Source organism: Trichoplax adhaerens, genomic scaffold, assembly GCF_000150275.1.
Source record: "Trichoplax adhaerens TRIADscaffold_4 genomic scaffold, whole genome shotgun sequence".
Classification (NCBI taxonomy): Eukaryota; Metazoa; Placozoa; class Uniplacotomia; order Trichoplacea; family Trichoplacidae; genus Trichoplax; species Trichoplax adhaerens.
This window is the reverse complement of record NW_002060946.1, coordinates 3,480,108-3,497,193: the sequence shown is the minus strand read 5'-3', so window position 1 is coordinate 3,497,193 and position 17,086 is coordinate 3,480,108. Positions and strand designations below refer to the sequence as shown.

General features: G+C 34.3%; 3 protein-coding genes across 3 annotated transcripts; 2 read left to right on the top strand and 1 right to left on the bottom strand.

Moving 5' to 3' along the window:
• Positions 1-1,225: 1,225 nt before the first annotated feature.
• Positions 1,226-5,366, bottom strand: TRIADDRAFT_55545 (uncharacterized protein; the record flags this gene model as incomplete). The annotated part of the gene is made up of 16 exons (XM_002111445.1): positions 1,226-1,272; positions 1,364-1,493; positions 1,579-1,719; positions 1,803-1,898; positions 1,967-2,084; positions 2,182-2,321; positions 2,396-2,508; positions 2,589-2,655; positions 2,803-2,923; positions 3,045-3,175; positions 3,249-3,401; positions 3,492-3,599; positions 3,728-3,837; positions 4,289-4,398; positions 5,028-5,155; positions 5,304-5,366. The coding sequence occupies 16 exons, from the start codon at positions 5,364-5,366 to the stop codon at positions 1,226-1,228; spliced, it is 1,776 nt and encodes a 591-aa protein (XP_002111481.1).
• Positions 5,367-7,460: 2,094 nt separating this feature from the next.
• TRIADDRAFT_55544 (uncharacterized protein) lies at positions 7,461-12,412 on the top strand (the record flags this gene model as incomplete). Its single annotated transcript, XM_002111939.1, has 15 exons — positions 7,461-7,533; positions 8,731-8,882; positions 9,066-9,116; positions 9,291-9,434; positions 9,936-10,008; positions 10,124-10,230; positions 10,447-10,530; positions 10,613-10,732; positions 10,859-11,048; positions 11,313-11,458; positions 11,524-11,625; positions 11,707-11,766; positions 11,858-11,986; positions 12,069-12,170; positions 12,284-12,412. The coding sequence occupies 15 exons, from the start codon at positions 7,461-7,463 to the stop codon at positions 12,410-12,412; spliced, it is 1,662 nt and encodes a 553-aa protein (XP_002111975.1).
• A 113-nt stretch (positions 12,413-12,525) lies between these two features.
• On the top strand, positions 12,526-16,511 carry TRIADDRAFT_55543 (uncharacterized protein; the record flags this gene model as incomplete). Its single annotated transcript, XM_002111938.1, has 19 exons — positions 12,526-12,566; positions 12,647-12,780; positions 12,861-13,009; positions 13,190-13,251; positions 13,337-13,421; positions 13,525-13,591; positions 13,708-13,805; positions 13,904-13,938; positions 14,029-14,126; positions 14,364-14,501; positions 14,720-14,814; positions 14,938-14,995; positions 15,146-15,217; positions 15,425-15,513; positions 15,626-15,725; positions 15,804-15,869; positions 15,997-16,053; positions 16,220-16,320; positions 16,419-16,511. 19 exons carry the CDS (start codon positions 12,526-12,528, stop codon positions 16,509-16,511), a joined length of 1,638 nt encoding a protein of 545 aa, XP_002111974.1.
• Between the last annotated feature and the right edge of the window lie 575 nt (positions 16,512-17,086).

The window sequence follows — 17,086 nt, the reverse complement described above, 5'->3', positions numbered from 1 at the left end:
TAAAGAGAACCTTGTAGCATCTTGAGTATTATTTTTATTTAAATAATTACATCATTATAATTACAATCAATCATATATGCTTATGATCCCTAATTCCCTATCATATACTAAGTACTATATTAACAGTTAATCCAAAAATTAATTTATTCTACGTTATCGATCGAATATCTTGCCTATCCAGGAACCTATCGGTTAACTTGTTTGTAATTTATTGCTTTTGCGCAGATTATCTTCCCGTTTATTGCATGCTTACCTAGAAACTGACAAGATGTTGCACTAAATGATAGGTGATGAAGAATGTAGCGTATATAGTACGTGTACAGCATGGTACAGGATAATTTCGGAAAAATATCTAAATTATCTTTTCCCCGCTACTCATGCAATACTGGATTATTTATCACTTTAGACGTCAAAGAGTTGATGTCCTAGTAGTAATTTTACTATGATAACTGATTATATTACCATAACTCTAGCGATAGCTTACATGGGTTAGAAATTTGACTAGTAATGACTAAAACATAGACGTACGAGTATCTGTATAAAAAACATTCACTGCTAGTAAATTGCCTCAGAATCCGTATATATGTTTGCAAGTAGGACAGTCATATACGTTGGTGTACAGTAACTTCGTCAGATAAGCAAACATTTTACTCTATGTAATATATAAAATTTTTAATCCAACAATATGCACATTAAGGTTATAATAATTTTAACGAACATTAGTTATACAATCTACTTGTTTTTTCATCAACAAATTACACGATAGAAAATGGCTTATGTTTAGCCTGTAGACTATAACTCAATGACGATATAGAGGTGTAAAATCGATCCAATGGCTTGGTTGTGAAAAGACGGTATTATTTGATCTAGAAAAATTTTAAACATGACGTTCCGAAATACGTATATCAAAAGCGCCGATAGCAAATAGGATAAATCTATCAACATTTAAGTCTGCAACAATACCAACAACATTTCATATTCATAAAGAGTGCTTGACTGTGATTATGATAAGCGTTCGTAACAGTCATGTAAACATAATTATGACGTACAGCTTACAACTATACGAACCACAGATTCGCTAGTATTCCATTTATAGTACTAGTAGAAATTCTCAAAATCAAGGTCTATTATACTATACGTGTATGGTATAAGGAAAACAAACTAAAAATTAGTAACTTATGGTTCGAACCAGCTATCTTCGCGGGAGACTTATATCTACATATATCTAGTGATCGGTGATTATTGCGCTGGTCTTGTAAGTTTCACAGTAATCTACAATTAGGCAAAGCAATCGCAAGAAATTATCTTATTTTAGTTATTTCAATATACGTAAGTACTTAGCAATTGTAGGCTTTTGACAAACCTATAAAATTTACTGCGGGATCATCTTTATTCTGACTTTGTCGCAGCGAAATACAAACGTCGCTTTTTAGTAACGGCAAGAATAATTCAATAAAAATTGGCGTGTAAGGAGGACTTATGATATCAAGCACCTAAAAACAACAACATAAAAAATAAATCAATTACTCCATTTTATAAGTCTACACTCACACAGATGATGAATTATTGATTATTTACCCCAGAAACAAAATTTCGAATAAGTGAATTGTCCATCGAGTTGGTATCCAGACATTTCCTGATATAATTCAGTACAGGGACTACATAACCTCGACTCACTAAATGGACCATGCATTCGATAATGTGTCTTTTAAATCGGAGCTAAATAACGTTTAATAATTATAACATATTAAACTTAAGTATTTATGTATTGAAATTATATCAATAGACAACAATAGACTTACAATCAACATTATATCGCCATTATTGTATTCATATTCTAAAAATTTTATGAGTAAGTTAAAAGTTGTTGGATGCTGTAATGGATGATGCGTGCAAATCTAGAAATTAAAAGACCAATGATCAGACAATTTAAAAGTTAAAATGAATATTTGCAGATATTGCTCACTTCGTCCAAAATTGCTAGGTATATTAATGCCGTAGAATCGCCCATATAGTTGAAAAAGCTTGACGAAGATACGATGCAATCCACCCAATTAATTAATCCTCTACCAACTACTGGATATCTGCAAATGTCATTAGCGTCCGTAAATACTATTTTAATAGCGTAATGCTATGTATCGTACAATAATACTTTACGTATGGTAATATACAATTAGCTACCTAATATACTGATACAGATTTCCAATCTCTGATAAAAGATAATTGGAAGATCGACAATCTGCATGACTAATTATGTCCAACGTACGGCCGATAACGTTGGTAGTACTTTTCAAGTCATCAGTATTCAATAACGTTTGAGTCTATTATGAACAATAGAAATGTCTTAAATTTAAGTTGTTGAGACATTGATCACAGATATATCTATTTTGATTACCTCTGAGATTGTTTCAACAACACTAACGGCGTAAGCTAGAAGAAAACATAACTTTGATTTCAAGTCTGCATCTATCTTGTCATCAGGATCAAAAAGGCGCTTAATCAACAAATCTGTAAAGATACGTCGTCACTGTCAGTATACATAAAGAAATGATAAGGAAGTATTGAGAATAGCTTTTTAAAGAGCAAACCTAAAAAACGTGGATGTCTTATGATTTCTATTGGAGGTGGTTCATCTCCCGAATAGACTTCATACAACTGCAAATAAATTAATAGAACATTTGTAAGTGCATATTGCGGTAAAATTTTTAATCATATATATATAAATATAGCATATGGACAATTTACCATACGTAAACAGATTGGTACGAATATCAATAAATTAATCTCTTTGGTTATTATTACCGTAGCTACATCCGTGGAATCCAAGGCATTTCGAGAAAATATATTGTTAACAGCTGCATTGACATTAGTATATTGGTATACGCCGTTAACGATCATTGCGATATCACTGACTGCTAGTCCTCTGTAAAAATATGACATAGCTACATTATTTTTTTGTATGTACCTTTTTGATTGTAAAACGTCATCATCCGTATGTATAAGTTCGATACACATTGTATACCTTACATTACAGATATGATTACCTGGATATAGCACCACTTTCTATTTTTTGCATCAAAAATCGAATTAAATGACTGTTCTCAATATCATAGAGGAGTATTCTTAAGAAAAATTGGCAACATAGATAACCATGTTCTGTGTGGCAAGCCATATTCTAATCACAGCACAAAAATATAGAAAAAATTAACGTCAAGATAACTAATAAATTTTTCATAGTCTACACTTACAATCATATTATCAACATCTGCAGAAGATGTAGTAGGCCCCTTAGCAATAACACTATGGACACATGACTGTAATTGTCGAGTAAATAATTCCAAGTGCTGGCAAACTGTTGAAATGTTGTTTATGTCGTCTTGATAGCCGGCATCAGAAATCAACTGCATCAATAAGATGAAATATAGTAAATATTAAGGATTGGACAATTTAATCTTTCTTCTCACTCCAATATCCTAGTCATATCGTCATACCCTAACTGCGAATTTACACACTAAACAATCTGGAAATCGTTCAGCTAAGCAATAGAACAAATTACGCCAAAACGGTTGGGCTATCATATCTTGTAACCAAGTAACATTCTAGAACGAATTTTTGATTAGTTTGATAGTTTAAAGAATTTACTATCGATCAAGTGTTATGATTAAACAGATTAAAGTAATTGTTGTCAAAATTTTGACTATCACAAGAGTGTAATTCATTTCCAAACCTTTCCTTCGCCAATAAAAAGAGAATCTGCTTTAGCAGGATCAAATTTACTTATTACCACCTCTCGCAAATGCTCCACGCAGGTCCGATTTATAGTTTCGTCTTTGACTCCTTCAGTTATGAGAGTAATTTGATATTAATATTAAAATAACATAATATAAGACTACAATATATGAGATAACTTGAAGTTTATAGAGATAGTATGAGTTAACCAATTCCTCAATAAATTATTATTGTAAAACCATATCATATGGATCTGCAATACCCACAGATTTTTCAGTAACTGAATATTACAGAACTTATATACAGAATAAATTTAAAGATTGCATCACGTATCTTTCAGAAATACAACAATCAGAAAGTTAAAATGCTTTAACTTGCAGCGATAGTAGACATGCAGTAGTAGGAGCAACAGTGCATAATACTGTATATTCAAGTAGGTAATTAGGTAGATTTAGTCCTATCAATACACTTATATTTCGCGTACAATAGTACAGTCTATCATCTAGCATAAACCAGCTCGCGTTGACAGTTAGATACAGCAATTAGCGCTATTTGTTACCTAAATCCTGCAGCCATTTGATGTAAGCATTGGCAACTTCTCCTTCACCAATGTAGTGATCAGATAATAACTGCACCAGTTCTTCAGGTGTTCCGCCAGCTTTAATATATCTTGATTATAATTCATTATACAAAAAAAAGGTAAGTTAATAGTGAGTATGGAAGCAATAACATAAATACAGTTGTTAAGTTGTACTGATCATTTCCATCAAAGAATGAGGAATGACTTGCAATCCAAGTTATAGACACACATAACTGTATAATTAACAACGCTATGCTAGGTGATAATTGGCACTATACACGTTAGTAAATCATGTAGAATTGTGCATAGTTGTCAGGACAAAGAGTTATGTCAGCTAAAGACTATTAGAAAAGTAGTCGGTGTGTTTTACTTGGAAGCAGTAAGCACTTGAATCGATCAACAGAAGTTTTTCAATTTTCTTTCTATTTAGTTATTTATAGGAATCGCTAACAGCAAAATATTTGTCATGCAATCAATTCTGCCTAGATGTGTTACAATAAAGAGAAGTGATTTAAGCCTAAGAAGACGGAGGAAGTGAACAATTTGGACGGTATTGCATTAATTGTGCATGTCTGCTGCAATCTGCAAACTAAGAGTCCAGTGTATAGCAATGCCTATTGCAGAGTTCAGTAGTTGACTACTCGTTTATACTGCAGCGGTTGATAGCCAATGTGAGCAAAAAAATGAAAATAATATTGCTCAAGGGGAGATTACTAACTTTCGAATATGTACAATAAGATCCGATTCCATAACAGAGTCGTCATTGGAGAATTTACGTTTGCATTCCTCAATAACAGTCATGGTGTCTTCATCGTCGGCATTGTGGTCATTATCTGGTTGTTCTTCCTGTACAATCACGTTCATTGACATGATACATGAGTAAAATGATCCATGATCAACAAGTACCATAGCGTATAAATGGAATCATTGTTATTCTAGGCAATGAAAGTATGCTAAGAACTTGAATTAAAATGGTTGGCAATGTCATCAGTACCTGAAAATCGCCTGCGTTATAGTAGGATTCATATTCGTTATCACTGAGATCTTCCGTATCCATATTTCTTCCACCTCATTCACTCCGCAGCAAGTAGTACTTTACGACCCAATCAGTCTACAAATCAATTTTGGACAAGATTACGATAGCCAATTTTTGGTTTATATGATTACAGTAACCACTGGACTGTGTGGCCAATGTTGTATGCTCTCTCTTCCACACGCAATATCGATTTCTAATCACATTTTAAGAGTTGAAATGATTGAAACGCTCCTCTTTCTGTGGCCAACTTTTACATTTCTGGTCGGCAGTTTACGATACTGCAGGTAGTGTAGAGTAGAATACAGTAGGTCCAGTCCAGTCTATAGTCTTTGTTTTCACTTGACGCATTTTCATGGATTTACTAGCAGACTTGGACTGGATTGACCATCCTTGGACGGACAGATATTTTCGGTCTCCTCTCGTCAAAATGTAGCAAACACGTTGTTGAAGGTAGTGCTTTAGTAGGCAGACAGTCGATTTGGAGTGAGTGATGTTGTCTCAATCAAAGGTTGAGTAATACCAAGAGTCCTTGGTAATATTAGCCATCCATTGATCGAATTGGATTGTCTGTTACAAAGTTCTGCTTGAAAAGAGTTGTAAAAGATGATAGACGCTATTTCAATTTGTACCCGTGGATATGGAAAACAGACATGGAAGATCCATCCCTACTCCGTGGTCATTTTCAATATGGAAGGCATCCTTTGTTTGGTAGCGTCCGTCTGTCTGGGCGAGGATGGTCTTGATGGTACGCATGACACGGAAGAAGAAAATCGATGCCTGTGCAACGGCACACTATCGTCTTCTTCTAGTCTACAGACCAGGACTCAAAGTACAGTAGTAGACAGTACGGTCCAGTGGAGTCCTGGACTCGGTTGACACTTTGTGCGATCGTCGCTGTCCGCGGCTCAGTGCCGATGGGGGGTGTCACGTCAGCAGATAGCACACTACAGTAGCCAGTGTAACGGCACACTATCGTCTTCTAGTTGACTTTGTACACATTATCGTCTTCTAGTTGACTTTGTACACATTATCGTCTTCTAATTGACTTCGTACACACTATCGTCTTCTAGTTGACTTTGTACACACTATCGTCTTCTACAGTACAGTAGTTGACTTTGTACAGACCAGGACTCAAAGTACAGTAGTAGACAGTACTGTACAGTCCAGTGTAGTCCTGGACTGAGTTGACTTCTAGTTTACTTGGTGCACACTACCGTCTTCTAGTTTGTATTGTACTGTACAGGCCAGGACTCGAAGTACCGTAGTAGCCGTACTGTACTGTACAGTACACTGTACAGTACAGTAGTGGGGTTACAATACACTACAGTGGACAGTAGTCCTGGACTCGGTTGACTCTTTGTGCGATCGTCACTGTCCGCGGCTCAGTGCCGATGAGGGTGTCACGTCAGCAGATAGCACACTACAGTAGCCTGTGCAACGGCACACTATCGTCTTCTAGTTGACTTTGTACACACTATCGTCTTCTATAGTAGACGACTTTGTACAGTCCAGTGTAGTCCTGGACTGAGTTGACTTCTAGTTTACTGTACTGTACTTGGTGCACACTATCGTCTTCTAGTTTGTACTGTACTGTAGTAGCCGTACTGTACACAGTACAGTAGTCCTGGACTCCGTTGACTCTCTGTGCGATCGTCGCTGTCCGCGCTTCAGTGCCAATGGGGGTGTCACGTCAGCAGATAGCACACTACAGTAGTGTATGACGCACAATAATAGCGTCAATAGCAGCGGAAATGACTTGACTGTCAGAGTCGACGCGACCTACCACGTACTGTATGTACAGTATGGACGCGCTGTATGACACAGTAATAGCGTCAGTAGCAGCGGAAATGACTTGACTGTCGGAGTCGACGTGACCTACAGTATGCCTGACTGCCGTAAATAAATAAGTAAATAAATAAAGAACATCGGACTTCGGACATACGTACGGCAAAAGGTAAACCACTGGTCAAACTACTTTAGCTAGCAATTGAAGAGTGTCCATCGATTAATATACTGTCATTAGTCCAGGTAAACTATCCAATTTTTGGATGCTGATGCAGATCATTGCAGTCAACAGCATCTTGAATAGCTAGGAAATCCCCTCAAAGTCTAACTATGGCAAGGAAAAAATGGAAGGTTATCGCTCTATCATGTCGTAAAGGCTATCATACACAAGCTTTCCAGAAAGGTAAAGTTACTGCAATGCATGGCTATGATTCAATTGGAGTCGTGACAAAGAAAGAGCTTGGTAGATAGTCCGATAGCTCCATAGTCCATTATCACACACACATACACATAAAAGAAATTTTAAAAGCCTCAGGTCATGTTGTACACTCGTATCTTGCAATTCAACTGGCTATTTTATCACCGTATCCTAGTGGAACGTCTTGAAATGATCAATGGCCTTATCCAATCATCAATACATCCTACTAGCACCAACCATCAGTTATTTGAATTCTAAAGTTGGAAAACCCCAATATGGGATTACTGCATATCTCGTAGTTAGTCGTCGTCGACTAAATTGATCAAAAAATGATAGAAAGCATACATTAACCAACTGAATGCATAAACTCCATTTATATTCGCGATACAGGGTCTAAAAGGAGCCATACCTACCATGTCGTACTACCGTATACTCTCGTAGTTTCTTGCTGAAATCGCCGTTGACCACAGCAAGAACTACAGTATCGAAAATCCTACAAGTACTGTCGCCTATCATGTCGTACATTAGTAGTCTATTATCAAGTAAAGTTGTCGCAGACAGTGATACAAAATTAAGATTCTAGAAAATGATCGGATCAGTTGATCCAAATATCAATCAACTCCTAGCCGATAAACCCCCTCAAAAAGTGACAACGCCTACTATACGTACTATACTCACTATTGACGACATGACTTTAGACTGATAGTTAGTTTGTATTACAAAAGAAATACAATTATTCAATATGGCGATCAAAAGTAATCAAAATATCAACAACCAATTGCTCAACCTTAGACTGATCTGTCTGCAACCAAATTAAAAGTCCATTTTTTCGCAATCTAAAGACATCATTTAAGGCAACGCTATAGGTGAACATCTTTCAACCATTTTACAGGGCTCGCTACACCTGGGTACGAGTGGAGTGCTAAAACGACCATCACTACTCTAACGAGTCTAGCATTAATGAATTAATTATTTACTCTATTCCTCCCTATCCATTCTATTCGAACCAGTCATGATCTAAATAGAATTTTTAAAATGTATCGACTCGTATTATGTCATATACTAGTAGTTTATGACAAGGTCATGATTGACTATACTCATGCAAAATGTTGAAAATAAATCCATTTGCCCTCTATCTACATTCCATCACTTACAAATGTTGATATTGATCTACCCTTGTAGAGCTGGAGATACGCCAATCAAAAGGCTTGATCGATCCCAATGTCTTGTTACTGACAGTCGAAGATCCAGACACTCGAATTGGAAGTGGTGGTGCAACAATTAATACTATCTTGGTTGTAGCTGAACATTTGAGTTCATTAGCTGGCCATACGGTAAAAATTGCAAATAGCAATAACATTAACTTTCGATAAAGCAACGTCCTCATAACTTACTGTAGACGTACGAGTAGATTAGTTATCATTGGACATATCCGCCCTATCTAATTATCCAAGTAGATTGATTGCGATCTCTATACCGATCATCCTTCTAATAATTCTTATTTTCTTTCTCTCTAGGTCGTTAACCCCGATGTACTGGCTAATGCTGATATTCTAATCCTCCTAATGGTAAATATTATTCAATACTATTAAAGATACTTGCACTTCCATTGATTGGTACCATTGTAATAAATTGAACTGTAATTGTGTAATACAGTAAATACCCACCAAAAAAATTTATTAAATTTTCCATATGCTTTGGGCTTGCAATATGATAATCCACTCAAATCTGATTTGTAATAGGGTAGAAATTATTTATTTGATCCTTGCGGACGTGCATTTACTACTATGCCGGCTATGTACAGTGGAGCTCATCATATTACTGGATCCGATACAGAAAATATAGCGTGCAATATTGACTTTATTATCTATACTCTTACCAACGTAGTAAGTCGCTGACGATATTGAGCAGCATGATAGGCTCTGCATCTGCACCATTTTTAGCAAGCTGTACAATTTTTCTGTACATATTGTTCTTTTTGCTTTGACTGAATGATGATAAATCATACTCTCGTTAGTAAGGCAGTTTATGTTAAAATAACTTCTTAACGTGTAGTAGCTAGGCATTAATGCTTATATACTGTATAATTGTACCTATGTGAATAAAGCACAATTTACAGTCCACTCTTACCTTATTAGTTATATTCATATTTCTTTACTAATGGTATATCAAGATGAATTTAATGTATTGCCTATTTTACACTTATATTACTCGTAAGAAACGTATTAATATGCAATCGGATAATCTATCCTTCGTCTAGTAGTCTATGTGTATATCTACATTGAGAATTTTCAATCTCGCTTTATATTAAAATGCTAACATGATTGGAGTATAATACGAGTACTACACAGTACTGTACTGAAAATCTTGTGCGTATTCCATATCAGATTTGCCCTAATTCACCTCCTGGCGTTTGGGTGTGCAGTACAGACATGCTATTAAGTATTCCATCAGAAAAAGGTATTGCAGATAGAACCAATTTAACTTGATATAATATCACTGTGCGTACATGTACACGTATTTTGTTTCAGTCAAAGATGCGTATAATCAATTTATTATCCAATGTTTATTCTAGCCATTGACATCACTTTTCCAAAACACTGGAAGGGAGTTAGTTTGATAACTGTTCCAGCTTCTGTTGATTATGCAACATTGCATGGAGCCTGTAAAGTAAATCATGATGTAAGCTATTCATCATTGTACTCGTACCTCCAAACTGTTGATTTTTATCGCTTACCGCTAAAATTAATTCATACGATAGAGATTGGACAACAGCTATCATATTGATAAACGTTCCAGGCTTGCTTATATAGTTTACTTTAAAATCGATTCTAGCTGTCGTACTCTTAAAGCTACTGTTTTAATTGAACTGAATTTGGATTAAAATTCTATTCGAAGGATACTGTTGACGATATCTTTTACCAAAGTTCACCAGATAATCTGGAATCTTGCCTTTTGAATAACGGTCATCAAGTACCATTGGTAATAATGACCTTGTAGACTTATTGATCTACTTTTGTTATGAATTATAAATGGAATTGTATTGCTTAATGTTATCATATAGGTTTCTGGTTTATTGTTTATGTGTCCAAATACCGCTACTAAACTTTTGCAATTTCATGTGAAACCCCCTATTGATGCTTGCACTTATATGGGTATTGATAGCGGATCACTACCAATTAAAGTAAGCATTCCACCTGCTGCAATAAGCAACTTACACTTGTTACTGTCATTGAACTAAATGCTATATATGCCACTGTTCAACGTAAAATCTCGATTTAATAGAGTATTTAAAATTGATATATTTTAGCTTTCCTTATTCTTCGATATTTTATTGCCTATGGCCAATAACGTCTCTCGTGAAAATTTTGTAACTGGAAATCGTAGCGGCTCATATGGCAACAAAGACGATAGCCTGTTGCTGCCTGAAGATAAAGCGTTAATGGAACATGCTCGCTCTGTTTTATACGATGAATTGCATCAAATTCGAATTAGATCAAGTATAGCTCATACACTGTCTAACAGATAGCGTAATGATAACATGAACGCATATGCATCGTGTATGCCTACCTTTTTTCAACTATTACATAAAATTTAACGTCATATCTGTGTGTAATGCAAGAAGTACTGCAGTACTTAAATATTTACATTTTCAAATTAAAAATGTATTTTTCAGTTGATAATTGAACTAAATCAATCGTAATCCTTAGGTATACTCGTCATATGATCAAAAGGGATCAGTCATATTTTTCCTTTATTTGTAGTACTCATCACGGAAGGGATCCATAATTACATGTCTACGAGTGTTGCGTCCGATTTTCAAAATCAAATATTAAATTGCCCTCTCAGGCTTGGTACAAACGGTGTTAAAAATTTTCAATGGCAGAACAGAACTCATTGCTACACCGAAGTAAATAGATGATTTTTCATGATTAATTTACAACTGCAAATTAACACTTGATTATTTTTCTTCAGTCTGGATGTGAAGTTCCTATATCTACAATCATTATCAATAGCAGTATTGATAGCGAAATTGATATTGGAAAAAATTGTGTTGTTGCTCATTGTATCCTTAAAGTAAGGCCGATATTAATTAATTAGTAATTGTCTTATATTCTCAGCAATTTGCAACATCATTACACCATTATTAACTTTTAGAACAGCCTAAAAATTGGTAATAGATGCATTTTATCGGGGTTGTTACCCATAGAATTTGAAGTAAGATATTCTATCACTTTGCTTTATTATCTTGTAAATTTAAAACAGTCTGCTATACTGATCTAATGACATATATTTGTGGATATCGAAGCTCGATAAAGTTATAACAGAGCCCGTTGTTATACCGGATAAAAGTGTCATGTTAAATTTTATAATTTCTATCGGCGATAATGTATCTCGTCGAATCACTACCGTTTTTGGCTTGGATGATAATCTTATGGTGAGCATGTTTGAGTGGATAGTAGAGGTAGACTGAATTAATCTAACTGTGTTATTTTAAAAACTCATTTATTCAAATACAGTTATCGGTCGATAATCAAAAAAGCAGCTTTTGTAATAAGCCGTGGTCTGCATTCTTTGAAAGGACAGGCATTGATAGTTCAGATTTATGGCAACAGCATTTGGTAACGATACGATTATATAATAACTTTTAAAAATTGATATCTAGATGAGTAAGCATGTTACCAGTAGATCTTATTGTGCGGACTCATCTCCATTTTCGTTCTTGACCTTATAGCCATCGTCTAAGCGTAGTCTCTTCAACGCAAAGCTATATCCAGTCTTTAACCATATCCAAAAGATTGAAACTGAGGATATTTTATGGCTGTTAGGAACTCACAATTCTGCTGAGGCTTTAGAAAAGTAATCAAAACATTGTTTCTGCTTTTATCATATAAAAATGTTTATATCATATTGCTTAATATTGTACGATAAATAACTAGATGGAGACTATCTTGGAGACTTTCTTTAAAAGAAATCATGGCTATGGTCGATATTGCAGCTGTATTCGATTATAGAAGGTGGGATTGATACAGTTGTATTAATTAGAAGACGATCTATGTATTTTTTAAACTAAGTAACTATTAATTTGGGATCACAGAAAACTATACTTTGAAATTGGTGAAAAAAATGTCAAGGTTGCTTTATCGAATGGAGAGGATACCTGCTTTCTTCCATACTTTCAAAGTTGTGCTACAGAGGATTACCATAACATATTATGCACTATTGATAAAGGTAAACTAATTATTTAATAATCAAGTATAATTAAAGCTCTTCATTTTTTCTGTCGTTAAATAATTTTTTACTTCTCGCAGTCGCCTGCGAAGCGAGCTCTCTAGCTGTTGCAGCGCGCTGTCTAGCTAGCATTGCGGATGTCTTAGGTACAATGGCTGCCTCCGGAGGTGGTCTAAGAAGTGGACCTGCTGCTAACAAGTCATGGAAACAAGCTTTTCGATTATTAGAGGTACAGTAATTAACTAACTCCTAGGGAAAAACAACGAATAATTTTATTTACAGCACATTTTCATTGAAATTTTATTCTCTAAATTCTACTGCCTCCTGTTGTACTATATGTACTATGTCCTCCTCATTCTCTGATTTACTAAGACATTTTAACTAAGTGTGCAATAATTTATATTTTTAGGAACTTAAAATAAATGATGGAGTTACGGTCATGGCAAAAGAAAGAAAAAATTGGTTAAAGAGGTGTGATAGTATTATTGTACAGTTTAAGTTACAGATTCTTGTTTAACATTCACTCCTAAGTTACACCTCCAATTTTAAAAATTAGGCCTGATCTAATTATACGAGCGGCTCGACATTATGAAGGAGCGGAGCAAATCCTGATAAGAAAGGCCGTATCAACTGCAAGCAGGGTAACGAAATCGCAGAAACGCATTTGTTATTATTGCTAGATATACGATATAGTACAGTACAATAGCGTATTAAAAATTCACCTGCAATTTTGGGTCTTCACAGTTTGTTACTACAACACCACAAGAACTACCACCACTGAGCGAAATCTGGGTCGTAGCTAGTAGTGGCGGTATGAATGCTATACCTTATACTTTATAGATATAAAATTAGATACAACATATTCCAGTCTCGAGGTATTGACTTGACTAGGCTGTCACAATTGACTATCTTAATGCATAATATTAGCTCGCATAGATCTCGCAGGAGGCTGGAGTGATACACCACCTATAACGTATGAGCATGGTGGTGCAGTTGTAAATGCTGCTGTTACTATCGACGATAAGGTTACCAACCGCAATTGTCGTTAATATTCTACGAATATCGCTATCTTGAATGCTACGTAGAATATTCAATCCGTTAATTTTTTATAACAACATCATAGAGACCTATTGGAGCTAAAGCACGAAGAATAAGAGAGTAAAATTTACAATAGATTCGTGATGAGATTGAAATATTACTTGCTGATCGTTTGCTCAAATATCATGTCGTTTTTATTATTTTTTCTAGCCCAATCATTAAATTGGTACTTATCGGTGATAGTAAGACTGTTATCACTTGCGCTGAGATCTCAGATCTAGAAGACTACAATAAGCCTCATGCACCGGGTAGATAACCAATGAATAGTTTAACAATTTTTATGTACACTTAGCCGGTAAAGTATTCGTACGACAAGATTCTAATCGAATTACTTAACACAAATAACAACTAATACTATTGAGGATACTATGCATAATCAATTTTGATATTACTGAATTTTCAGTGCCCTAAAATCTTATGCTATCACCCTAAATGGTCGTAAAGATCTATTAAATTAATCGCTTCTTTCATTATTTGTACGCTAGGAGCATTATTGAAGGCTGCTTTCTTATGCACTGAAATCATTTCTTTCGCCTCATCAACTCCCTTAAAACAACAGCTATTAGAAAAGTATTCTGGTGGTTTTGAGCTTCACTCTTGGGCCCATTTACCACAGGGTTCAGGTAAAAGTTTAATATTATGGCCTTAGCTGCCTTAGATACTACCGTTGTAATTAAATTCTAATAACTATGAGTTTTACGAATATTAGGCGTAGAAATGTTAATTATCAGATCACTAAATTAAAGTCGTAGAATTCTCTATTACAGAATTACAGATTTACACAACCTGTATTATTTGGAGATATTTTATGCTTTATAACATTATCCCGTTATTATTACAGGCTTAGGAACGAGTAGTATTTTAGCCGGAGCCATTATGGCTTGTCTTTTCACTGTTTCCGGTAGAAAATGTGATAATGAATCAATTGTACACTCGGTATAATCGTATTTTAATTGTAAAATATTACGGCTTATTAGCATAATATTCTTCAATTCATATTATGAATTATGAAAGAATTGCGTTGATATTAATTACTGAGTGTCATCTCTATTAATAAAGGTTTTATACCTCGAACAAATGCTTACGACTGGAGGTGGTTGGCAGGATCAGGTTGGAGGTGAGTAAATTAAGTCTTAAAATATGACTCAATTTTACTTCTTTGCGCTAATGCTATTTATTCTTATGTAAATAAAGCCAATATAAATATGTAATAGAAGAAAAGTTCTGAAATTAATATAAGTTCCATGTACTGTATATGTGTTGCTAGGATTAGTAGAGGGTGTCAAGATTTCTCGGTCGCCACCGAAACTACCGCTGAAAGTTAATATCACTAAGCTAGGTAAAAATGTCTAAAATCCAATCAGTTATAAGATAAAGATAGTTTGTATAAGCTTCAATTCCTATCCGTAAGCTATCATCGTAAATTTTATTATTTTTATACAGCATCCAAATATAGTATTTTAAAATACGTTGCATTATTTACTAATTAAATGAAATGATAATATTTTAAATTGTAAACATTTATAATTAATCATTTCGTTTGTAGATACAAAAGAAAGCTTTATTACAGAGTTAAACAAGCGACTTTTGCTAATATACACAGGAAAAACGCGCTTAGCTAAAAATCTTTTACAGGTTCTTAATAATACGCTCAAATTCATATTTAATTGTAATTATCACCAATTCAATTTACGGTTTATGTACGATTTTTCTTTATAATTGTGAAGAATCTATTTCACTTTACTAGGACGTATTGCGAGGATGGTACAGTAAGCTACCAGAAATCCTTCCAAATGTTCATAATTTAACTAGTAATGCAGAGAAATCTGCTAAAGCCTTTATTGATGGTAATTTTACTATAATAGCGTTGCTTTTTCGATATGAATTTTTAATTATCAACTAAAGCGCTAATATTTTTTTGTAAGGTAATTTGGAATTAGTTGGAAATTGTCTCAATGAATACTGGCATCAGAAAAAAAAGATGGCTCCAGGTAAATGCTGTAAATTATATTTTACTTTGGTTGTAGTTATTGTACAAATGAACTGATAAATTTTACATCAACGTATTATGATAGACTAAGACAAAGTGTTTACTGCTACTATTTTACCATATAACAGGATGCGAGCCGGCTTTGGTAACTGAAATTATGACTGCTTTGAAGCCACATTCATATGGTATAATTCATATTTGAGCATATGTCTCACATGTAATAGATGGATATAATCATTAGTTGTAACTAAATGAACAATTAGAGAAAATATAAAACATTACTAATTACTATCAAGCACTGGATGTATTATCACTTCATCTTATTAACATTAATGAAATGCTTTTATGTAGGACAATCTTTAGCAGGAGCTGGCGGAGGAGGGTTTATGTATCTCATTACAAAGGAAGGAAATTCAATAAGAGAAGTAAACGCTATAATTTCAAAAATAAAGGTAGAAACGATTATCATAAAAGAATTTTTTTTAAAATGGCCTTCGAGACGTAAATTACATACGGAATATAACGAAGGTATATTCAAATGATGTTGTAGGGCACTGAAAATGTTACCGTACATCGTGGTACAATAGATCGTGAAGGTCTCAAAATATCTTACGAGCAGCATAGATGTGGAGATTCATGTTGATCGATAATTATTTACGATATCATCTAGAATTATGATATATAGTGCTTGAGGAATCGAAGTTTAGGACGATCGATAGCAATACAGAACTATAAAGATTTCCCACAATCTCATAAAGCAAACTTTGCAATAGAATTATTTCAAAGCTAAGTATTCTTAGCATGATAGCATTGTAGATCTACTTTTTAACATTTCTGTGTAATAGTTATACTTTATTATTTTTTAAGTTCAAGAATTACCGTAAATTTTTTAAAATTACAGTACATTGTAAAATATGTAAGGCTCATTTATACGCCCAGAATGATATTCTGTATGCGGTGACACTGAAATTAACATCACCTTGGAATAGTGATAAACAATAAAATTGGTATATTTGAAGATTTATCGATGGAAATTATTATATATCGTTTAGAAATATAAAATCGAAATTGCTTGCGGTTAATACCTCACTATAAACATTCCCCCTATTATACGCGTACACAGCATGACACTCTTTATTAAAATATTTGTACTCCAAATATACTAACTTGCATCTTATAGTAACGAACTTTATAGTCCTTCGATTTAATTGTAATTAT